At 32.7% G+C, this 25,398-nt stretch overlaps 1 protein-coding gene across 1 annotated transcript; it reads right to left on the bottom strand.

Annotated features, from left to right (window-relative positions):
* Nucleotides 1-334: 334 nt before the first annotated feature.
* Nucleotides 335-2,218, bottom strand: LOC107903455 (PHD finger protein ALFIN-LIKE 1). The gene is made up of 5 exons (XM_016829503.2): nt 1,960-2,218; nt 1,859-1,891; nt 1,451-1,673; nt 928-1,048; nt 335-749 (listed from the first exon to the last, which is right to left on the bottom strand). Exons 1-5 carry the CDS (start codon nt 2,042-2,044, stop codon nt 498-500), a joined length of 714 nt encoding a protein of 237 aa, XP_016684992.1. The 5' UTR covers nt 2,045-2,218; the 3' UTR covers nt 335-497.
* Nucleotides 2,219-25,398: the final 23,180 nt, after the last annotated feature.

Here is a 25,398-nt window from a genome sequence, read left to right as displayed (position 1 = left end):
GGGGCAACTAGGATGGCGTTCTATTATAGCTCTCGACCATTTGCTTTGTGGTACTTATTTGAGGGAGATTATAAAGAGCATTTGCCTTGTGGTACTTGTCTGTGGGAGGTTATAAAGAGGTTGGACCGATAATAGGTCGAGTTGACGATAAGCTCTAAGAACATATTGATAGGATCAAAGGATGTCCTAAATTGTCGTAATTATTTAAGAGTAGAACTTCAGAACGTTTTAAATTCAATCGATCTCTTAGGTCTAAAAGACCACCTCAATGTGCCAGCGTACGGACAAATTGCTACAAATTAACAAATTCTAATGAGTTGAATGCAAATAAAGGTATCAGTAAGGAAGTAGAACTTCCATTGACTTCAAATCATCTATCATAAACTTACATTTTGATGATATAAACTTCAAACATTAGTTACCTAACACGAGTATTTGCTATACTACTTTGTCAGCCATTGAGATGGATCATGTCCTGTTCTTACCATTTCCGACTATCAGTGCCTGCCGCTCCTCATGCTGCAAGATGGGCATTTATACTGCTTAATGCTCTCAGCTTTAGCTGGTGTTATTTTAACACATTTTCCATGGAACCACCTCTCACAAACATCACACCCAATCCAAAACTCATCCGCATTGAAATTTCCACCGCAGCTACCGCATAGTGTTTCTCCGTGTTCATCTTCATTATCCTCGTAATCCGCATCAGCAATCTTAGGATTGCTTTTCACTTGTCCATCACTCGATCTCTAGAAAATGAAGAACACAGTTGGAAACAGAAAATACTAAATGATCAAGCACCCTGCATCACAAGAAAATCTTTCTTTCTTGTAGGGAATATTAGGCTTGCTATCATGCTATCCATGCCTCAATTAATCCAAAATTTGCACTAATCAGGCCCGAAAGAAAGTTTTTTCAGTGATTAACCTTAGTGCTGCCCTGAGATTTGCTCCCACTCTCTATACTTGGTTTATCTTTAACAGGTTTCCTTTCAGTTACAACCTCAAAGACTGTAGGCAGATCGTTCATCATACTAAATAGACGTTTCCTGTAAAGCGAAATCATAATGAACAAATATAATTTGTATATTCTATAAACAGGAAGCTTATGAAACATTAGGCACGAGACTTATGCATGTATATATCAAGTAACAAGAAACTACTTGTGCAATTGCTTTCCAGTCTTGCATAATCTAAAAACTGGGTTGAGACCCTCTCCATTACTTTTTCAATACACTAATCATCATTCATATGTGTAGGACCTATCATACTTATGAATAGCTATTAAACTTGTATTGCATAATGGTTATTAGAGCTTAAACCCTGAAACCTGGGAACCATCATTACACAAACACCGGATTTGAAGTGGGAAAAAGGGAAAGAATCCCTCCTTGATAGATTTCTACCAAAATTGAGAACAAAATAAAACTCAGAAACGAAGTTAGTAGTACCTTTCATTACGGTTAAGACGAGCAGCAAGGTAGAAAGCGAGGGAAATCAACCAGGAATCACTATGGACAGCAACCAAGGACAACCAATCTTTACGGTTCATTCCATCTCTAGCGAAATTGATACCAAGGGCGGGCTCAGGAAGCTCTGCTGGAACTTCTTCTGCTGGCAGACTAACTTCCCAGCTTTCATTCGGATGCCCATAAAGGCATAAATTCTCTCTATCTATAACCCAAACAAAAAAGCTTTTGTAAATCAAACAACTTGAATCTCCAGTAACTTCATTGCTATTATTATTACAATTTGATGTATCCAGAAATTCTTTCTATATATGAGTAACGTGAATTAAAGAGGAAATTGAGAAAAATGGACATGCAAAGACAAAACAAGTTGATGAGATCTGGAAATACCTGGACCACAGAGTCCATAAAAGTGATCTACATCTGAGAGAAGAAAAGAAGGGTAACGTTAAAGAGATACAAAGAGAGAGGGAAAAACAGGAAAGGATTACCCAAAGTTAAAGCACGAAGGATGGCGGTTCTTCGAGCAGTGTAATCTTTGAAGATTTCCTCAACGGTTCGAGCAGAGGAAGCCATGGATTGGAATTAATGGCCTAATAAATTTCTTTTTCTCTATGTTATACAAATGGCAAGCAATATGCCATTGGTACTCTTTTCTTTGAATATAGATTCCGTTAGTATTTAGATGAGTAGGTTAGCTGGGGGTCACCATAATTTGCTACTGCCACTCTTTCTTTCACGTGTTGGAGCTCCTTATTGGCTCCTCATAACAACCTCTAAATATATATATCAAAGAAATATATGATTATATCATATGCTTTTTCTATTTAAATCTTTGTTGTGTAATAAATATGATGATTTGAATGGAGGGATATACAATTCTTTTTAAATATAAATGGTGAGTGCAATCCAATTTATAATTATATTTGGGTTATTTTCAATAAAAGTCTCTAAATCATATGTTAACTTTTAAATTGATCTTCAACTTCAAAGCTTTTCAATTAAATCTTCAAATTAATATCTCATTTCAGTCAACTCATTTTATCAATCAAGTCATCCGTTTTGGTGTCAAATGCCTTGAATTTGACATGGTTTGTTTCTAACCATGTATAGTATTTTAAGTACTTCTTACCTAAGCCGGCAATTGCCGCTAAAGTTGATAGTTAGATTGAAAAATATTTGTTTGGAACTATACTTTAGTTTAAAATTTCAATGCTTAATATAATGAAAAACCGTTATAAGTAATTTAATAATCAATTGAGCCTACAAGTGAGCCCATCATAGAAAAAACAAGTAATCAATTAAGTCCTCAAATTATACACTTCCGTGAAAGCCCTAATGCTATTAACTTTGTGTTGATGTGATGGATAATATGATAAGTTGATGACATGAAAGTTGGCGCCACTTAACAATTTTGAGTTGACACATTCTAATTTTATAAATTAACTTTTCAAATGTTGCAGTTGGTAATGCCTTGAAGAATAAATCTGTCAAATATTATTATAGTGAATTTATCAACTTCTATATCACCTTTCTTTTAATATTTTGAGTGAATGATAATTTTGGTGAAATATGTGTCGTTTTGTCTCGTTTGATGTATCCTCCTTCATTAAGCTATATATGTTGCATTATCTTCAAATAATATAGTTGACATCCTTTTTTTGTAGAGGTAAATTACATATCTTCTAGATATATTAAATCAAAAGTCATGGCCAAACACATTCTTGGTCTGCCGTATGCATTGCAATTAATTTTACATGATTTGAAGAGACAATAACTAATATTTGTTTTATTGAATGTCATGATATGATTATACCGTCACATGTAAATAAATATCCCATTTGATATCAATCTCTATGCTAATATGATAAACATCCAACATCTATAAAGCCAACTTATTGAGACTTTGAATCATTTGAATAAAACAAGCCTATACCAATTGTCCTATGAGATATTTAAATATATCCTTAATTCCATTCTAATGCTTGTGTATTAGAGAAAAGATAAACATACAAACTTACAACAAATGTTGTATCAAATTGTGTGTTGTTTGCAAGATACATTTATGCCCTTTTAGCACCAAGATATGATACTTTAAGACCAAGTAGCTCTTCGGTATTTTCATAAGGATGAAAGGAGTCTTTACTTAGATCTAGTGATCTTACAACTATTTGAGTATTTAATGTGCTTTATCCATATAGAATTTCTTTAAAATCTTTGCAAAAAATATTTAAGTTCATACATCTATTGATCTTTCCTGTACAAAACTTTGTTTTTCCAAGATATTTCATCTCAAATTCTTTCTTTAAACAATTTATTGCATTTTAGTGTTAGGATTTAGTACCCTAAGTGTAGTTTTTTCGTCATTTATACTAGTATTTTTCGAACAAATTGGTTTAAATAAAATTCCATTATTCATATTAATATTGTTTGTATTTGTACTCAACATTTTTTACACGTAAAGAAAAATGTAAGCAAATATTGACTCATTGATTGCCTAGTGTTTAACTAATGCTAAGTTGCATTACGTGGATAAATCATAATACGAAAAGACAACTTGTATTGGTAAGTAATCTAAAAGATTCATAGTCTGATAATCAAAATTGAGCATATTGATTAAAAGACTATTAGCCATTTATCAAGTCCAAAAGGGGAGATACATTGTCTTGGATATCGAAGTGGTTTACTCCTACAATATAATAGAGGTATAGATGTGATTGTCTAATTTGACAATACATCGGATAGGACCCAAGTTGAATTAATTCTAGATCTAGTTATGGATTAATTCACTTGTGACGTTCATAGTGTGGCTTACCTCAATCCTGACTAAGTGATTGATTATGTGTGCATGAGTCATATATTTTGATGTATTAAAAGCCCGAGTTCAAATAACTAAAAAGCAGAAAGCTAGTACGTTGGGTATACAACTTTTTCATAACATAGCTTCATTTACAATAGTGGACTTCATAGTCCAATAAAGGGTAAATGATGTCCTTTCATTGACATTACATGATAAATGAAAAAGTTATACGACTACGTGTGATTTGTCTAGGAAAAAATGACTTAATAACTATTTGATAGTAATTGAATTTTTTCATGAAAGATGATGTATTACATAACGTGACATAAAATATAGTTATATTGGATGAATAGATTTAACCCAAAAAGGTTAAGGATATTCTATTAGGGTAACACTCTTATGACAAGGTCATTGGACAAACATTTATTAAGTTGATTTCCTAATGATATATAATAAGGGAGAGTTCAAGCATGGTACTTTAGTGGAATGACACAATTATTAAATAGTATTGTAATTAATAAATGAAGAGTCAAAACTTAATTATAATTTTATCCTTAGTTTCTTGGTGATAAAGGTGATGATCCCATTGTGGTTGAACAGTGGTTATCTCATTTATGTAGAGTGATAAAAGAATTGAAATGTACTCCTGAAGATAGTCTTTTGTGTGCTATATCATTGTTAGAAGGGGAAACTTATCTAAGGTGTGAAACCTTGGTTAGCGTAACTCTTGAAGAAATGATTGGCTGAGATTTCTTTCTGGAAAAGTTTAGGGAAAGATATGTAAACCAGATATATGTTGAACAAATAAGGAAGGAATCTCTGTATTTGAGATGAGGTAGAATGTCTGTTATGGAATATGAGCAAGAATTCCTTAGACTTAGTCATTATGCAAGGAACATATTTCAGATAGAGAAGGAAACGTGTGATAAATTTGAGTAGGGATTAAGGGATAAAATTCGTGCATTAGTGGGAGCTTCTGAATGTAAAACTCTTGAGCAATGACAGCTAAGGCCCATAAGATGGAAACGATCATCAGAGATAGAAGTAGGAATCTTGAAAGGGAAAGGATGAAGTGGGAAAGGTTAAACCCTTCACCTTTAGCAAGTTTTAAAGGGCCTAGAGGTCAGATCTACCCAGCTTCAAGAAGGGATTTGCAGTTTACAAGTTTCAATCGTGAAGGATTCAGTAGATCAACTGCTTTGATGGCAAGCTCGGTGGTTCTGGAATGATGAGCAATGTATGCGATTATTGTGGTAAAAATCATGGTGGAGAATGCAGAAAGTGTTTAGGGGCATGTTATAGATATGGATCCAAAGATCACTTACTTAATGATTTTCCATCTAAAATTGAAGCGAGCACAAAATAGTCTATCCGAGGACCTCAAAATTTTCAACAAGAGACTAGATCAGGAATGGCAGCAAAGTCTAGTTCAATGCAGGGAGCATCGAGGAAAGATGTTAGTAAGCCAAATTATGGAGTGTTAGCTCGAGCTTATGTGATGAAAGTAAAAGAGGATGCTGATTTGTCTGAGGTGATAACGGGTAAATTTTCCTTTCTCATAATCAGTATTTATGCTTTGATTATTCCATGGTCTACGCATTCATATATTTGCAGTAAGGTTGTAGAGGGTCTAAGTCTCGAAGTAGTGTATTATAAAACCAATGTGTTAGTAACTAATCCTTAGGGTTAAAGTACTATGGTGAATAAGTTGATAAAGAATTGTCCATTGGTATTTGGTGAGTATACATTTTGGCAAGTTTGTTATTACTGAGTTTTAATGAATATGATGCTATTTTGGGGTTGAATTGGTTGATAAGACATAATGCTATAGTTGACTGTTGTAGTAGAGGTGTACGTCTGATAACTACTAAGGGTAAGGAGGTATTGATGCCTGGTATACAAACTGGTTTGACGAACATAATAATCTCTATTGTATCTGTTAGAAAGATGATTGTTATGGGCGCAAATGATTATTTGACTTATATCATGGATTCATTTGAGTCAAGAAAGGAAATTAATCAAGTTCTTGTGGTAAGAGAATTTTCAGAGGAGCTTCCTAGAGTGACACTTGAGAGAGAAGTAGAATTTTTTATTGAATTAGAATCTGGAATAGTACCTATTTCCTATACTCCTTACAGAATGGCCTTGTTAGAACTTAAAGAACTAAAGGAGAAGTTGAAAGATCTGTTAGATAAGGGTTTTATAAGACCAAGTGTATCACCCTGGGGTTCACCAATTCTGTTTGTGAAAAAGAAAGATGGAACAATGCACATGTGTATAGATTATCATAAATTGAATAAGATAACAATAAAAAATAAGTATCTTCTTCCTAGGATTGAAGATTTGCTTGACCAGTTATGTGGGGCTACAATTTACTCCAAAATTGATTTGAGATCTGGATACTATCAGGTAAAATTAAGGGTGATGATGTGCCTAAGACAAATTTTCGATCAAGGTATGGTCACTATGAATTTTTAGTAATGCCCTTTGGTTTGACTAATGCGTCTGCAATATTCATGTATTTAATGAAAAAAGTATTCCAGCCATACTTAGATCAACTTGTAGTGATCTTTATTGATGATATATTGGTTTATTCTAAGAATGATGATGATCATAAAGAACATTTGTGAATTGTGCTTAGAACTCTGCATGATAATCAGTTGTATGCTAATTTTAGTAAATGTGAATTTTGGCTGAAAGAAGTACATTTTCTGAGACATGTTATTTCTGCTAATGGTATTAAAGTAGATCTTGCCAAGGTAAAAACAATACTTGAGTGAAATCTGTCTAAAAATATATTCGAAGTCCGTAGTTTTTTAGGATTAGTAGGGTATTACAGAAGATTTGTGAAAATATTTTCAGTATTAGCATCACCAGTTACTCGATTATTGAAGAAAAAAGAAAAGTTTGTGTGGAATGATGAATGTCAGCAGAGTTTTGAGAAATTGAAAACAGTTTTGACTGAAGCTCCAGTATTAACACAACCAAAGTCTGGTGTTATGTACACAGTTTTTACTGACGCATCTTTGAATAGGTTGGGTTGTGTACTTATGTAAAAGGGTAAGGTTATATCTTATGCATCTCATCAGCTTAAACCTCATGAGAAAAACTATCGAACTCATGATTTGGAATTAGCAACAGTGGTTTTAACATTGAAGATATGGAGAAATTATTTATATGGAGAGAAATGTCATGTATTTTCTGATAATAAAAGTTTGAAGTATTTGATGACTCAAAAGGATCTGAATTTGTGCCCAAGAAGATGGTTAAAACTACTGAAAGATTATGATATGATCATCGAGTATCATCTAGATAAGGCAAATGTGCTAGCATATGCTTTGAGTAGAAAGACTGTGGCAGCATTATTATCTCTCTGAGCAAAAATAAGTATGTTTGATAATGGATCCTTATTGGCAAAATTAGTTGTGAAGCTAACTTTTCTTTCACTAATATTAGAAGTGCAGATGAAATGTTTACTGTGAATTGTTTAAGCAATGAATGATACTTGGCAAAGTAACAAATTTCAGTCTGGGTAAAAATGGTGAGTTGAGATTTATGAGAAGAATGTTTGTACCAGCTGGGATGGATTGAGGAAATAGTTGTTAAGAGAAGTTCATTAGTGACCTTTTTCACTCCATCTTGGAAGTATTAAAATGTATAGAGATCTAAAGAGCTCATATTGGTGGCCTGGTATGAAGAGAGAAATTGTAGAGTATGTCTTAACTTGTTTGACTTGTCAAAGAGTTAAGGCAGGCCATCAAGTTCCCTCGGGTAAATTTTATCATTTGCAATTACCAAAATGGAAGTGAGATATAATTACCATGGACTTTGTGTCTGGTTTACCCATCAGCCCTTCAAGGAAAAATTATGTATGAGTAATAGTAGATAGGCTTACTAAGTCAGCTCATTTTCTACCAGTGAATTCTGCTTATTTTCTAGAGAAGTTAGCTGTGCTTTATATTGCTGAGAAAGTATGCCTGCATGGGATTCCATCTTCCATAGTTTCAGATAGAGATCCAAGGTTTACTTCGAGATTCTAGAATCAGTGACAGAGATCTTTGGGAACTAAATTGCAATTCAGTATTACATTTCATCCTCAAACCGATGGCCAGTTTGGAAGAGTTATTCAAATTTTGGAGGATATGTTGAGAAGCATTGTAATTGATTTTGGAATGAACTGGGAAAGATTTGTTCCTTTGGTTGAGTTCGCTTAAAATAACAGTTTTCATGCTAGTTTGAAAATGTCTCCCTTTGAAGCTTTATATAGAAGAAGATGTAAAACACTTACGTGTTTGGATGGAGCTTATTAAAAGAAAGTCAGTAGGTCTTGAGTTGGTGCATGAAACTGAAGAAAAGGTCTTTGTTATTCATAATAGTTTAAAAGTTGTTCAAGATCGTCAGAAACCATATGTAGATATGAAGTGAAAAGAAAATTATTTTGAAGTAGGTGATAAAGTATTTTTTAAAATTCTCTCATTGGAAGAAGATCATTAGGTTTGGTCAAAAAGGAAAATAGAGTCCGAGATTTGTAGGGCCTTATTAAGTTTTAGAGAAAGTAGGATATGTAGCTTATAGATTGGCTTTACCTCCTGAGTTGTCAAAGATTCATAATGTGTTTCATGTATCTATGTTGAGAAGATATAAATAAATATAAATCAAATCTAGATCATGTTGAACAGATTGAAGAATTAGAGGTTGAACCGAACTTGTCTTATGAAAAAGAACCTATTCGTCTATTAACAAGAGAGGTAAAAGAGCTAAGAAATAAGAGAATTCTCTTAGTGAAAATTTTATGGAGAAAACATAATACATAAAAAGTTATATGGGAAAGAAAAAACCAAATGAAAGAGCAATATCTTCAGTTATTTTTCAGGTATGAATTTCGAGGATGAAATTTTTTAAGTGGGGGAGAGTTGTAACAGCTCGCTTGGCGAAGCCTTGGTATCTAAATATTGTTTAGAATATTTTGGTGAATTAAGTGTAGAGATGAGTAAATAAATTGTTTATTTTGATTAAGTATTGAATTCTTTGTATATGCCACTTGGCAGACTCTTTGTGTTGGCAAGTATCTGAGGTTTAGTGGACTCATCCGTTAAGTGTATGCCACCCAAATGCTTTGGCAAATTCGTTTGGTTTACTAATTGAATGGATTTGTTTATTATTAAATATGGAAATTTAGTTAGTTAAATTGTGACTTAATTAGAATGGAACTAAGCAATTGTAGATGAAAAGACTTAATTTTTTATAAGTGCACTCAATCATGAAAACCAGAAGTGTTAGTGGAATTATTTGACTTTTCCACTAAACCTTGTCTCCATGCTTAGACATATAAGGATAGTAGAGCCTTCACTGAAAAATCTTTACATTTTATTTCTGTTCATCTTCCTCTTTGATCTTTCTTGCATTTTCGGAAAAACCAAAGTCCAGAAAACTTGTCTGAAGTTGGGTTCACTGTAGTCAACCAACTTATACGTTTGCAATAGCTCTCTGGTAATTATTGATGAAACCTATGTCATTTTTAAGGCTATTTACGTGTTTTTGATTCTACATGCATAAGTGTTAGACTGGTATGTAAGGAAGGAAATCTTGGTTCTAGGTTAAACGTTAACGTTTTATGTATGCATGTTTAGATTCAATGAAGTAGTAATATGATATATTTAAATAACCTTATTTTTAGCTGAAGATGCTACAAAAGGTCTGAGTGACAAAGGCAAAGGACCTGCTATTTAGACTTTGTAATTTTCTGGTGAGTTCCATTTTACTTTCATGTATTATGATTATCTTTACTTTATATTATTGTAAGGTAAGTATTCTTACTCTATAAAGGATGATCAGTGAATGTGTGTGTGATTAATGGTTGTTTGTCCAAAGTTATTAGTCTGAGTTTTGTAAGAAACATGTTATTAGTCACAATTTTTTCGACACCTAGATCCCTTCAACAAAATGGAGTCGTTGAGAGGAAAAATAAGATCTTAGAAGAAATGGCTAGAAACATGTTTTTGTGAAAATAATTTGCCAAGATATTTTTGGGCGGAAGGCATAAACACTTCTTTCTATATTATAAATAGAGCTATGGTTAAACCTATTTTGAAGAAAACTCTTTATGAACTTTTTAAAGGAAGAAAGCCTAACATAAGCGACTTTCATCCTTTTGGTTGCAAATGTTTTGTTTTGAATAATGGAAAAGAAAATTTAGGAAAATTTGATGCCAAAAGTGATGAAGGTATTTTTCTTGGTTATTCCACAAATTCTAAAGCTTATAGAATATTTAACAAGAGAACCCTTGTTGTAGAAGAATTTATACATGTTAATTTTGATGAATCTAACTCTCATTCTAGAAAGGAATCTATTGATTTTGATGATGTAGAAATATATCAAGTTGAGCAAAATCAAGCATCACATGTAGATCAAGGCGTAAGTGAGTTGGTTGAAGAACTTAAAATTGATGAACTCTAAGAACCAACTCAGGTTGAAAGAGAATCTAGCCTCCCAAGAGAGTTTTCATATGTTAAGGATGGACACGTCATTGGTGATCCATCTAAAGGGGTAATTACTAGATCTTCAATTAGAAATACTTGTAATTATGTTGCTTTTATTTCTTGCATAGAACCTAAAAACATTGATGATGCTTTAAATGATGAATTTTGGATAATGGCTGTGCAAGAAAAATTAAATCAATTTGAAAGAAATCAAGTATGGAATTTAGTTGATAGACCTAGTGATCATTCAACTATAGGAACTAAATGGGTCTTTAGAAATAAGCTTGATGAAAATGGTAACATTGTTAGAAACAATGCTAGATTGGTTGTCAAAGGATATAGCCAAGAGGAAGGTATAAACTATGATGAAACTTATGCATCGGTAGCTAGGTTAGAAGCCATTAGAATATTATTAGCTTTTGCATGTTCAAACAATGTCAAACTTTTTCAAATGGACGTCAAAAGTGTTTTTTTAAATAGTTTTATAAGCGAAGAAGTTTATGTTGAATAACTTCCCGGTTTTGAAAATCCAAATTTTCTAAATCATGTTTTCAAATTTCCCTAAGCTCTATATGGTTTGAAGTAAGATCTTAGAGCGTGGTATGAAAGACTTTCCAAATTTTTAATTCAAAATGGCTTTAGAAGGGGTAAAGTAAACACCATCGTATTCATAAAAACTAAAGACAGATATTTTAGTAGTACAAATTTATGTTGATGATATTTTTTTTGGTGCTACTAATGAACTTCTTTGTCAAGAATTTTCTAAGATTATGCAAGGTGAATTTGAGATGAGCATGATGGGTGAGCTCAACTTCTTTTTTGGGCTCCAAATCAAGCAAACTAAAAATGACATCTTTATCAATCAAGCCAAATACATCAAGGAAATTCTCAAGAAGTTTAAAATGGAGGACTTGAAGCCTCAATCAACACTAATGAGCACTTCAACAAAGCCTAATAAAGATGAAGAAGGTAAATGTGTTAAGACTAAACTTTATAGGTCTATGATAGGGTCATTGTTTTATCTTACCTCAAGTATACCGGATATAATGTTTAGTATTTGTTTATGCTCTTGATTTCAATCATCTCCTAAGGAGTCACATTTATAAGCCATTAAGAGAATCTTTAGGTACCTTAAGGACACTCCAAACCTAAGACTTTAGTGTTCCAAAGATTCATCATTTAGTTTGCATGCTTACTCCGATGCGGATTTTGGAGGATACAAGTTAGATAGAAAAAGAACTTCCAGAACATGTCAATTCTTAGGAAACATGCTTGTTTCGTGGTTCTCGAAGAACTAAAATAGTGTAGCTTTGTCCACAACCAAAGCAGAATATGTTGCCGTAGGTAGTTGTTGTGCTCAAATTCTTTGGATGAAGCAACGATTAGTTGACTATGGAATTGATATGGATCACATTCCTATAAGGTATGATAACACTAGTGCTATTTGCTTAACCAAAAATCCCATCCAACACTCTTGAACAAAGCACATAGAAATATGTCACCATTTCATTAGAGACCATGTGCAAAGAGGTGACATAATACTAGAGTTTGTAGATACTTTGCATCAACTAGACGATATTTTTACAAAGCCTTTAGATAATGAGAGATTTTGGATAATTATGGGAGAGTTAGGACTAATGAACATGGCTTCATAAGCTTCTTGTATAATCTTATTGAAATTCTTGGACACTTGTGTTGTTTTATGCATGCTTTGGATATATTACTTGATTATACGTGCAAACTTGTAAATTCCTTGTTTCTATTAATTCTCGCATGTTTGAAATATGTAATATAATCAAGTTGGATAGTATTTTAAATCATAGATTAAAATTTGAGTATGTTAGTAAATTTATTTTCCACATTTTGATTTTTTTCAAGCATGTTTTTACTTGATTTTCTTGTACATATTTGTTTAAACATGGTATATATGATTTTATCTATTTGTGTTTTTTTACCTTTTTCCCTATAATTTTTCATTTTTTGATTAGTTGTTTCAGTAGTACGCAGGGATGTATCGGTAGAATTGTGCCTAAGTGGTATTTCTGGGTTTGTATTCATGAGATATCGGTAGAAGTAAACTTCTACCTAAACTTGTCAACTTCTATTGGTAGACGTTGACAAGTAAATCCGGGCATATATATACCTTAGCAGTGATTTTTTTTAACAGCCATCTTTTTCCCAAAACCCCAACCCTCATTTTCGGCCCCCACCTCTCCAACCCCATATTCCACCATTTTTCTTCATTTTTTTTACTTAAATCTTGTCTCCCACGTGCCTCCCACTTCATTTTCAACAAGATTTTTACCAAAAGTCCCCAAATTTTCTTCATTTCTCACATTTTTAAGGTAAACCCTACAATCCTCTTTTTTAATCTTTTTTTATTTTTTATTTTTACTTATACTTGTGTTAGAAGAACATAGTTAGGGTTTAGTCTTTTTAGGTATATTTTTATGGATATTCTATGTTATTTTTTAGGGTTTTCTGAAAAAAATCATCACATGCATTAATTTTTTAGATTTGCATCTGCTGTTGCTGGGGATACCAATTATTCGTATAATTATTTTCTTCTGCATGTACACTTCTTAAACCGACCCTTTAAACCTTAGTCTACCTATCCCTAGATAACATGTCTCCCCGTACATCTCGTACCTAAATGCGCTAGAGGTGAGTCCTCTTCCGCTCCCTTAGATCACCCTTCGATAATTAAATGTTTCGAGGAACACAATGCCCTCGAAAAATTTAACACCTATTTTGCAACCTGTGCCGTTCAAATATCTCGTCCCATTGATCTAAACTTTTGAGCAAATATCTTTCAGTTCAAATACCTCAACCAACTCCGCGATTGGGGTTGGCTCGGATGTCTCCAACTTAGGAGTCCCTACTATGACAACCTTGTTTGGGCGTTTTACTTTAACGCCAAACTTAAACACGACTCGAACACCCACCTAGTTCAATCCATTACTTCTTCCATCATGGGCCAAGAGATTACTATCTCGGTCGAAACCCTCTCTTCTTACTTTTCTATCACCAATGAGGGCAATGAACATCATACCGACTCATACAATACTTCCTTAACTAGTCCCATTGATTATGTAGGCAACGACATAGACATTCATGATCGTATCCTCCATCAAATTTTCACATGGATCGTTGCCCCAATCAATAAAAATTCTGGCTTTCACCACACTAATTATTGGATGTGGCATTGCTTCAGAACCAACCATCCCCTCAACTTAGCCTCCATTATTTTTCTAAATCGTCTCGAGATTGTTAGGTTACCGATGTCTAGCAACAAAACCTTATGTTACGATACTTCCCTCTCTCATATTTTTTGTACCCTTAGAATAAACATAAGTGTAGACCCTGATCATGTCATAAACTCCTTTATCGATATCTCGATCGCTCATAGTTGCAATTGGAAGCTTGATGATGAGGGAAATTGGGTCCGTAAGTTAGATCGGCAATCCTCGGTAGCTCAAGCATTGACGATTCCACCGGTTGCTCCACAATCATCTGATGCTTCCAGGTCTTCGCATGAGGCTTATCCAACTCTCCTCGCTTCACCATCTCCACGCACCGTACGTTTACTCAAGGCGATCAATGGGCTATATTTGCAAGTTGATGCACAATTTAATGCATTGACTCACCATTTCGACGATCGCTACATTGAATTAGACGAGCGCATCAACGAGTTGGCCTTTCAATTTCCCCCGCCATTGGACGAGTATGACCTCACTTCTTGGTTGCTTTTTATATACTTCTTGATTGCTTTTTATATACTTTTTGGTTGGATTATATCACTATTTTGGATTATTTGGTTGTCTTTCTTTGGATATTTGCGATATTTACATTGGTTGCATATGTTTTTCTTTTCATTGCCTTTGGTTGTTTCATTTTTCTTTTGTTTTTATTTTTATTCTTATGTTTCCATATGTTTAAATATTGTGCAATTATTTCCCTAGTTTTTCAAGTATACATTCTTTTTGATATTACAAAAAGGGGGAGAAAAATACAAAATTTAAATCAAAACAATTTCTTTGAACTTAATCTTAAAGCCAAATTCTTAAGTTGGAAATTTAAATGAAATGATGTCTAAAATACTTGTTTTTAAAAAAGGGAGCTTATTTTGAAAATAATGTTTAAGATAGGGGGAGTTAGCAAATAGTTTCAAAATGTTTTTGTTATATCAAAAGGGGGAGATTTTTACCTCTAGTTTTTCAAGTATTCTGATATAACAAAAAGAATATTAAAAATCCCCTACTTAAATTTGCAAAAAATGTTTAGAAGTCCTTAAAATTATTTTCAATGTGTTGGATAAAATAAATCGTTAAAAATCCTAGAATTAACTTATCTTTTAACGAGTTTTTGAAGTCTGAAGGACTTCTACCGATAATTAGGTGGACAAGTATCGGTAGAACTCAAGATGAGAAGATCTTGAAAAAGTTACAGAATTCGACTGGTAGAACTGGGAGTTCTACTGATACAACCTGGACTTCTATCGGTTGAACGCACTCTAGTGTGCAAGGTAGTTTTTGTAACACCTCTTACCCGAGCTCGACGCCAGAACAGGGTACGAGGCGTTACCGGACTCAAACACATGCATTCATACAAAACCGGGCCATGAAATTTCATTCAATTTAAAACTATTTATACACAAAATAACTGAGTCCCTATACATGCCATATACATAAAATGCTTGAAAACATTGATACCGATCAATAGCTTGATAGTGTGATAGAATCTCTGACGATCTCCAACCCGAGCTAGTATCTGTGACACTATAGGAAAAGAAAAGGAAGGGGGTAAACTATATAGCTTAGTAAGTTGGTATGTAAATAATAAGCAATTTACTAACATGCTTTTACCAATTCTCACAATATGTTCTCAAGATAATACGATAATAATTGCACATAGTTCCACTATTTACTTATGTTCATATCAAGCTGTCTACGCAAGTCATAGTCACTAAATTATTTGTATCTTGAGCTACGGAACTCCAAATTAAGTTTTGCTAATTTTCCCTGAAACTAGACTCACATATCTCCTTACCATAAAATTTCCATATTTTTGGTTTATCCAATAAGTACAGTTTATTCTTTAAATTCGTCCCTATTCTGCTGTTTGACAGTTTCGACCCTTCTTCACTAAAAATTAATTATATCCTAGTACGAGATTCGAATGATGTTCCCGTTTGTTTCTCTTAAAAATAGATTCATTAATAATTTCAAAAATATAAATTATAACTCGTAATTATTTTTATACATTGTTTAATGATTTTCCAAAGTCAGAACAGGGGATTCCAAAATCATCCTGACCCTGTCCTACCAAAATTCAAATATCTCATAATATGAAATTCTTTTACTGACATCGTTTCTTTTATGTGAAAATAGACTCAAAAATATTTAATTTCATATCTTATTCCACTTCTAATTAAGTTTCCACCATTTTTGGTTATTTTTCAAATTCACACAACCACTGCTGTCCAAAACTGTTTTATTTCTAAATTTCACTCTTTCATGTTTTCTTTATAGTAACTTTCATTGTAACACTTACTCCGTATCAATCTTACCAAAGTTAGATGATATATCGAGTACATTGCTTATAATTTTACACACACATACATGCACTTATTCATCACATAGTCTTATTCGTTTACACTTAGTCATTTCCCGTTGAACACATCGGAATAATAACGGATACCCGGTGGCCTGCACATAATACCACCCTTGTAGCCAAAGCTACCTTCTTCACAAACTGGCCTTCACATAGTACCCCACTTGTGACCAAAACTATCTTTCTTCACAAAGTGGCCTTCACATAGTACCACACTTGAGTCACTATTGACATGTCACTGTATCCTATTCTATTCCTAATGTTCAACAGGGAAATTTCTCACTTTTCGGTACTTGTCAATTTCATTCAATATTCAGCCACATTTCATAAAACATAGTAAAATATGATAACGTAAGTAAAAATGATGCATTATTTACATACAAACTTACCTCGATATGAAACGATGAAATAAGTCAATTACTCGATTATCTTACTTTTCCCCTGATCTAATTCTGAATTTCACCTTCCTTGATCTATAACAACACATTTAATTTATTTATTCATCATGCTACTCAAATTAGCCCAATTTCATATTTTTGGTAAAATTATATTTTTACCCCTAAACTTTGTCATATTTACACTTTTGCCCCTATGCTCGTAAAATGAAATTCATTCAATTTGTTTGCTACCCATGCCTAGTCAAATATTTATCATACTTACAGCAACCCACATTTTTCACATATTCACACTTTTATCACACAATTTATCAATTTTCTCAATTTAGTCCCTAATCGACATTTTTATCAAAAATCACTTTACAAATGTTGTTTATCTAACAACAAGGATGTATTTTATATCATCAATTATCAAAATACACACTTTATCAACAATTGAAAAATTTACAAACTTTAACAGTTTTTAAAATAAAGGTATGGGATAGCTAAATCGAGTTATCACGACTTCGAAAACATAGAAATTATTAAAAACGGGGCAAAAACCAAAGCTTGGCTGGATGAAACCCATTCCATGACTGCCAATTTTTTTTTCTCTATTACGGTTGAAGAAGAAGAAAAATAAAGATGATAGCTTTTGCTATTTTGTCTTATTATACCTATTAACTTATTTACCAATTTAACCTTTTAATAACTTCACCAAATCCACCTACTACATGTCTATCTTTGTCTCCTCACTTTTCTGTTGGTATAATTACCATGCAAGTGCTCATACTTTTCAATTCTATAGCTATTTAGTGCCTTTCTCAATTAGACCTCAAGTTTTGCTCCTTACGCGATTTAGTCATTTTTATCAAATTAAGCACTCAAACGAGGAAATTTCTTTATGAAAATTTCACACAACTTTAGTATCATACTGTAGACATCAAAATAATAATATAAATTTTTTGATGTCGGATTTGTGGTCCCGCAACCACTGTTCTAACTGGGCCCAAAATCAGGATGTTTTAGTTTTGGCCTGGGAGATCTACCGATCCCTGGTCTGATCTATCGATCCAACCAGAGTTATATTGATACCTTGAGGACTTCTAGTGAAACAAGTCAAAATAGTAGCCAAATTTCAGCCCCTCCTGCATTTCTATCGATGTTTTGTTGGGTTCTACCAATACCAATTGAAAGCACCGGAGTTCTACCGCTACATTGAGGAATTTTACTGAAACAAGTCAAATTAGTAGTCAAAGTTTAGCCTCCCCTACATTTCTATCGATATTTTGATGGGTTCTACCAATACCAAATGAAACCATTAGAGTTCTACCGGTAGAAGAAGACTTCTACCGATAGAACGGGCTTAACGGTCATATTTTGTAAAGACTTATACGAATACAATATTCCTTTTACCGGTACAAAAAAGCTACAGACTGCACTTAATACTGGTTTTTGTGGCTGCAACTGTAACAGCTCGAATTTTAGGCTAGTCGGAATAGTGGTTTTGGGACCACAAATTTGACAACAAAAAAATTATTTTCATTATATTTTTATGGTCTACGATGTCAAAAAATGATTTCATAAAAATTTCGTTCGAAAATTTTGACGTTTGGGCACTCAATTTAGTCAAAAGGACTAAATAGTAAAAAGTGCAAAAGTTAAGTTCTACATGTTAGAAGTGTCCAATTGTTATGAAATTTTAAATTGGAGGTCCTTAAATGGTAATTAGACCATTGGTTAACTTGTTGGACAAAAATGGACAAGAGATAAGTGAAATAGGAAATTTTTAAGTTGGGGGCATTTTGGTCATTTAGTAATTAAAAGAATTAAAAAGGCCAAAATAGCCAAAATTTGTCCATCTTCTCCATGGTGAACGAAATCAGCAAGGGGGAAGCCATATTTAGGGTTTTCAAGCTTCCAAGCTCCATAGTAAGTGATTTTAAGCCCCGTTTTTAATGTTCTTTACATTTTTGGAGTCCCGGTAACTTGGTTTAGCTTATTCTAGCAATAATTTAATCTAGGGTTCATATTTGGAAAAATACCCATAGGTGAAATATGTTTATTTTGATGTTTTATGGTAGAATATGAAGCTTGAAATTGTGTTAAATAACTTTTACTAGCCGATTTTTAGTGAAAACGAGTAAATTGACATACTCAGTAAAAATACCTAATGTTCATAAGTAAGTGTTAGAGTGAGAATTTTATGTTTCCATAGAAGTGAAAAATGTTCAGCATGTCATAAAACATAAGAAAAAGGAATAAAGTTTAATTTCCGAGCCCAGGGGAAAATCGTAATTTTGTGAAACTTTAGGGTAAAAATGTAATTTTGCCAAAATGTGATTTTTGGACTGGATTGAATAATGTGAGTGTTAAATAAGTTAAATGTGTTATTATAAGTCAAGAAAGATAAGGAATTGACTTTGATCAGTGAAAAAGGAAAAAATGAGAAAAAATGAGAAATTTCTAGATTGAACATTCGGAATAAAAAGGGATACGAATGAAGTGACAGAAATGATTACATGTGTGGCATGGAATGTGTGTAGGCCATTATGTGAAAGTGAAAGTGATGGTCACGTGTGTAGTACTATGTGCAGGCTACTACGTGTACCAGAATGATAGGTCGCATGTGTAGTACTATGTGCAGCCTACTATGCGTGCCGAATAGCTTCGATAACGTGCGTAGTACTATGTGCAGGCTACTACGTGTATCTGATAGTGATGGTCACATGTCTAGTACTATGTGCAGGCTACTATGTGAACCGATATCATTAATTATAAGGTGATCACTATGTGCTGATCCCACCGGATATCATTGATTACAAAGGGTGGTTGCTGTATGCTGAATCACCGTGTATCTGTTATTATTCCGAAGTGTTCATCGGGAAATTGACTGAGTGAAAATACATGAGATCATGTAACAATTAAGTGTGATTGAATGATGAATATATGTGTGGAATTGAATTGAATAATGATTGAAAGTGAAAAAGTGAAATTATGAAAAAGTAACAATAGTATGACTTTGAAAAATCACCAAAAAATGGTGGAAATTGAATTAGAGAGTGAATAAGATATGAAATGAAAGCTTAATGAGTCTATTTTTACATAAAAGAAACAGAGCAAGCAAAAGAGTTATATATTTTGAGATATTTGAATTTTAGTGAGGCAGGATCGGATTGATTTTGGAATCCCCTGTTCTGACTTTGGAAAATAATTAAAAATTGTACAAAAATAATTATGAGTTATAATTTATATTCTTAGAATCCTTAATGAGTCTATTTTCAAAGGAAATAAATGGAAATATCATCTGAATTTTGTACAACAAGATAATTCATTTTTAGTGAATTCTGTACAACGAGATAATTCATTATTAGTGAAGAGAGGTCAGAGATGTTGAGCAGTGAAATAGGGGTGACTTTAAAGAATAAACTGTACTAGTTTGCTAAGCCAAAAATTATGAAAATTTTATGGTAAGAAGATATGCGAGTCTAGTTTCAGGGAAAATTAACGAAACTTAATTCAGAGCTCTGTATCCCTGGATAAAAATAATTTAGTGACTGTAACTCGACTAGACAGCTTTGAATTTAAATATAAGTGAATAGTGAAATTATGTGTAATGCTATTTAAGCATGTTATATACATAAAGGATGTGGGATGGAGAGGAGGAGGAGGACAATAAAGTATATGAATGAATAGTGTATAATTGGTTAAATGTCTGATTATAATCGATAAATGTTGAAATAGGAGTGATGCTTATATTGGTGCATTACTGGTCATGGTAAGCTTATGAGAGAAAATAAAGTTTCATAGCATATGCGTGTGGTATATTTGGTAGGAAATGATGTCATGAGTGGCTCATGAATTAACGCATGTTGGCAAGTTGATGCATAATTATAGTATTCAAATATATACATATTTGTAAAATTTTGCTATGTGATTCGGAAAAAGGCGAATAAATAGCATACTAAAAATTCGGCCATGGTGCTAGTTTATGCTAAAGGAGTGTTTTATGGCATATCTTAAGTAATGGAATGTTATGAATTTTGAGACTAATTTGATAGTCAAATAAATGACAAATGAGTTGATTACGTATTCGTAATTTTGACATATGCTTGGTATATGAAACGTAATAATATATGCTTGAATAAACTTTAAGTATTCGAATGACATGAATTTGATGGTGATAAGATTCGAACATTGAATTCATGAAGCACAGGTGATGTATTATTGTTGTGTGATAGATTGGTTCGAGAAATTGGTTAGGTAAATGGTAAGTGAAAGCATTTATGGATATAGAAGAAAATTTGGAGTGAATATGAAATTTAGCTCAATTAAATGATTTCATCAATTAAACATTGTGTATACCAGAATGTGTTAGTGAATTACATATTCTTAAATTGACATTCAAAGTTCAGTTAGTGATATATGAAAATAACATGAAAAGATTTATGATTGTGATTAATATTGATTCTGAATTAAAGTGGATTCTTCAATATTGGATTGATTTCACGGATATATTAAGCATAAAAATAGGTATGTATTGGGCCTCGTAAACCCTAATTAGCGACTCGAAGATAATAATTTGAAAGTTTTTAATTTGGATGAAATTTTATAACTCGGTTTAATATGTTTATAAGTGTATTTATTCTGGTAATGCCTCGTACCCTATTCCAGCGTAGAATATGGGTAAGGGGTGTTACAAAGTGACATCACCAGATTCTGCCCTAATGTTTAAGCCGGGTTTGGGGTGTTACAGCAACAACTCTAATTTGTTTCTAACGGCAAAAAATGACCACAAGGTTGTTAGAGGACTTAAATACAAGGTCAAGGCTCCCCATTGAAGTCAACAAAAGACAAGAAACAAGTGCCTAACTTCCAAGAACTCAATTTTCCAATCTTTCTCAATCTTTTACTAAACATTTATTGTACACACTTGTGGGTTAAGTTTTCTGTATTCTTTCAAGTGTTGTAACTTTGTGTTAGAGTGTTTAATTTTTGATTATCTACCTTTTAGAGGTATCATCTTATTCATCATTATTTTTCTCTCATTTGTGAGGTGTTACTTAAAGTTTTGGGTAGAAAACCTTAAGAGGAAGTGGTTCTATCTTACCTTTGAAAAGATAAGAATTTTTAAAGTTAAACCTTGTCCTTAAAAGTTCAAATCCAATGGATTTGAGAAATCCTTAGTTGAGGAAATCTAAGGTAGTGGATGTAGGCAATTGAGGCCAAACCACTATAATTTCTTGAGTTGTTTGATTTTTACCATTTTTCAAAAACCTTTTAAAACACCAATTCACCCTCTTTTGCTGTATTTCGATCTCAATAGTTTATTTCTACAAATAATTTTCTTTGGATCAGTGGCTGGCTATATAAGTGTGCTCCTACTTCGAGTCATACACTAAAACCACAAAGAAAAGTAAAAAATGTTAGTAGAGAAAAATAAAAGTAAATAAAAACAAAAATTAACATCGTATCTATAATTTAAAAATTTCCTAAATATATGATTAAATGTAAAAATTAAAACTAATCTAGTGGCGTTGCCTCCCTGGCAATGGCGCCAACAACTTGACTACCTCTGGACGTACTAATGTTTAGAGTGTAAATCCTGCAACCAAATATTATCATTAGACGATTTCCACAAGTATATAAGTTAGGTTGTAATATAGATTTATACAACGAAGTATTTGAGTACTACAAGGATTGTACCTAAGGGAGGCAAAACTAAACTAATCTTATGTTAACAAATCTAATTAGCAATTTAATTAAATTATATTATGACGAATCCTGAGGAGATGAAAATCATATTTATAAAAAATGATTAAAATACATGAAAATAAAGATGGGGAATAATTTGTAGACTTTATCAATTCTAAGGACGGAAGACTAACTTGTTTCGGTAGTCATAACTAACTCTTATTTCGGGTTCTGCTCAATCAACTACTCTTTAACCTAGTAGGATCTCCCGATCTTCCATTAAACTAACAAGTCGGCAAGAACTACTTATCTCTCGATCTCATAGTCTAGACTAGATTGGGGTAAGATGTTCACTTATAGACAATATCAATTTTGGGTTCATTCCCACCTAGATGACTTCCTAAGGCTGTCAGGCTTAATGGTTTTATGTTCTTCCTATCCCAACCAACTAATCCAGTAAAAAACCCTACATAGAAATTAATTACTCTCATGTGTACTCGCTAATCTCCCATAAAAGGACTAGTTTCTCATGAATATAATAAACATCATAAACTTAATTGAAAGGATAAACATAAAGAACAAATTAAGTAAAGAGTTTAAGAAGAATCCTGAAATATTGATATAACACGAACAGGAATCCACAAAGAGTCGATTATCTCCAAAAATCAAATTTTGAAGAATGAGATAGAAACCAAAGTAAAAATACAATGCTAAAAGAACCTAAGTACAAAATAAACTAGAAATAAAACTAATGAGAGTTGTCTACTAAAACTAGAATAAAAACTGTCTTTGAAGTGTTTTAGAGCCATTTATTTATAGGCTTAGGGTTGGTCATCGTCCATTTACCTAATTCAACAGACCTTTTTGCATTAAATTTTGTTGTGCGAACCAAAATTCCCTTGGCTCATTAATACCCCTTGTCAAGGTGGTGTCGCGACACCCTCTGTCTATGTTGCAACATTGAAGGAATTTTGCTCCTTTTGAGTTCTTCGCTCACTATGTTATGACATCGACACTGTGTGTTGCAACATTGCGACTAGTCTTGTGTTCTTATGCCTCCGAATGATGTCCTGCACACTCACTGAATACGTTAGCCTCCATTTAGGCCTATTTTGGCCCCTAAGGTCATATAAATGACTCAAATCACATTTTTTTATTATTGGTGAGCTAAAAAGGAAAATTAAGTAAAAACATAATTAAATTTCTTTAATATAAGCTCTTCAAGGATGGAAAATGGTTTAATCTACTATAATGAATTGCAGCTAATCAATGATAAAAGATTCATCTATCCAAAAATAGTGGTGTGAATTTGGTCTAGGGTTTATTGATATAAATATCACAAACTGGTTCGGTTTTCAAAATTTTTATTTTCCGCTATGTAAGAAAGCTGTTTTTAAATTGGATTTTTTGCAACAAATCTTATAAAGAGTGGTGGTTCATTTTCGTGTATGGTTGTCCACAAAGAGAGAACAAAAAGGTTGTTTTAGATAATTTTGCTAATTGATCGTGCCTCGGTGTGCGTGTGTTAAGCCTGAAAATCAATACAAAACTATTAGAATTAAAGCGATGTATCTGCAAGTGTAAAAGGTCAATTGTAATATTTATAGTGTTACAATGGAGTACTTTGGATAATTCCAAGGATCAAACCCAAGAGATTATCAAATTGGTAAATTTGTTTATCAAATTAATTACGAGTTAACCAATTACTAATCTAATTGAGTCGAAAATTATTAGTGCAACCAAATAAAATGAGATTTAAGCTATATCCAAATTAAAAAATAAAATGCCAAACTAACTTTCTTCAGTTTTAATAGAAACAATGCAAATGGATTGAAATGATGGTCGAATGATTCATGGATTACTGACTAAGCTAATAAATCTCTTATTATTATATTGTTTCCCACTCTTAGCTAGGAATCTCCTCTCAATCTCATCCTAAACTAAAAGATATCACTTAAACTCTCCTCTTGGTCTCACTTAGGCATATAGATCTGCTGTTGGTCTCACTATTCGGCACAAATGTATCAAAGTCCTATAAAATGGAGTCTCCTCTCAGTCTCACCTATCCAAATCTTCTACTAGAGGTGTCAATTCTAGTGTAATATGAAATTTAATACACTTGAACAAACAACTAAGCAATACATAGATAATAACTTAATTAAGTAATCCACACATCAATCAACCAATAAAACGCTTGAACACATAATTAAACTTAAATTTCACACAAACATTTTAACTAACACATGTAGACATAAAATATAAAAGATAAGGGTTGAGAAAATGCTCATTAATAGATAAAAATCTGATGAAGCGCGTGAGTTTAATCCATATCCATCTAGGGACGTTCACAGTTTGGTTAAAATTGAATTAACAGACCGAACCGATCTAATTAGGTTAATCGGTCGGTGGTCAAATTTAGTTCGGTTGAAGGTCGGTTAATGATTTTCTGAAATTTCGGTTATCGATTAATTCGATTCAAAATCAAGTAATTAACAGAATTAGCCAATTAACCAAAATAAATAACATATTATATATAATACATATAGTTCACCCCCAATATATAAATAATTAATATAACCTAATATATGAAAGCAATGGACTGCAAGTTTTTTTTTATGTAACAAGCCAATCATGACCCAAAAAGAATAAAAGAAGTTAAAATTAAAAATTTAACAAAAAAATAAATTTAAAAGTGAAAATGAAACAGAAACAAACCCTAGCAATCAAATTGGTCTTCTTGTTGTCGTTCTTTTTTCCTTTTCTTTTGGCTTAACGCTTACTTCTACTCATTTTCAAGTTCAACTCAAGCTTCACCTTGCACCTGTAGCATCACAACTCGACAGCAACACCCTTTTTGTTTTCATTTCAAGTTTTGACATTCAAGCGTATAAAATTTAATTATATTTTGGATTTAAAGTATTTTTTTATTTAAAATTTAATTATTAAAATGTAAAATTTAGTTATCAAATG

This window comes from Gossypium hirsutum, chromosome D04, assembly GCF_007990345.1.
Source record: "Gossypium hirsutum isolate 1008001.06 chromosome D04, Gossypium_hirsutum_v2.1, whole genome shotgun sequence".
Taxonomy (NCBI): domain Eukaryota; kingdom Viridiplantae; phylum Streptophyta; class Magnoliopsida; order Malvales; family Malvaceae; genus Gossypium; species Gossypium hirsutum.
This window is presented reverse-complemented; position numbering and strand designations above follow the sequence as displayed.

What these genes read in the sequence shown, in the direction of transcription:
- LOC107903455 (XM_016829503.2), bottom strand. Translation starts at nt 2,044, where the DNA reads ATGGCTTCCTCTGCTCGAACCGTTGAGGAAATCTTCAAAGATTACACT. An exon ending in TTATGGACTCTGTGGTCCAG is followed by an intron (nt 1,674 to 1,858) that starts GTATTTCCAGAT and finishes TTTGGGTTATAG; the next exon opens with ATAGAGAGAATTTATGCCTT. An exon ending in AATCTCAGGGCAGCACTAAG is followed by an intron (nt 750 to 927) that starts GTTAATCACTGA and finishes TTCATTTTCTAG; the next exon opens with AGATCGAGTGATGGACAAGT.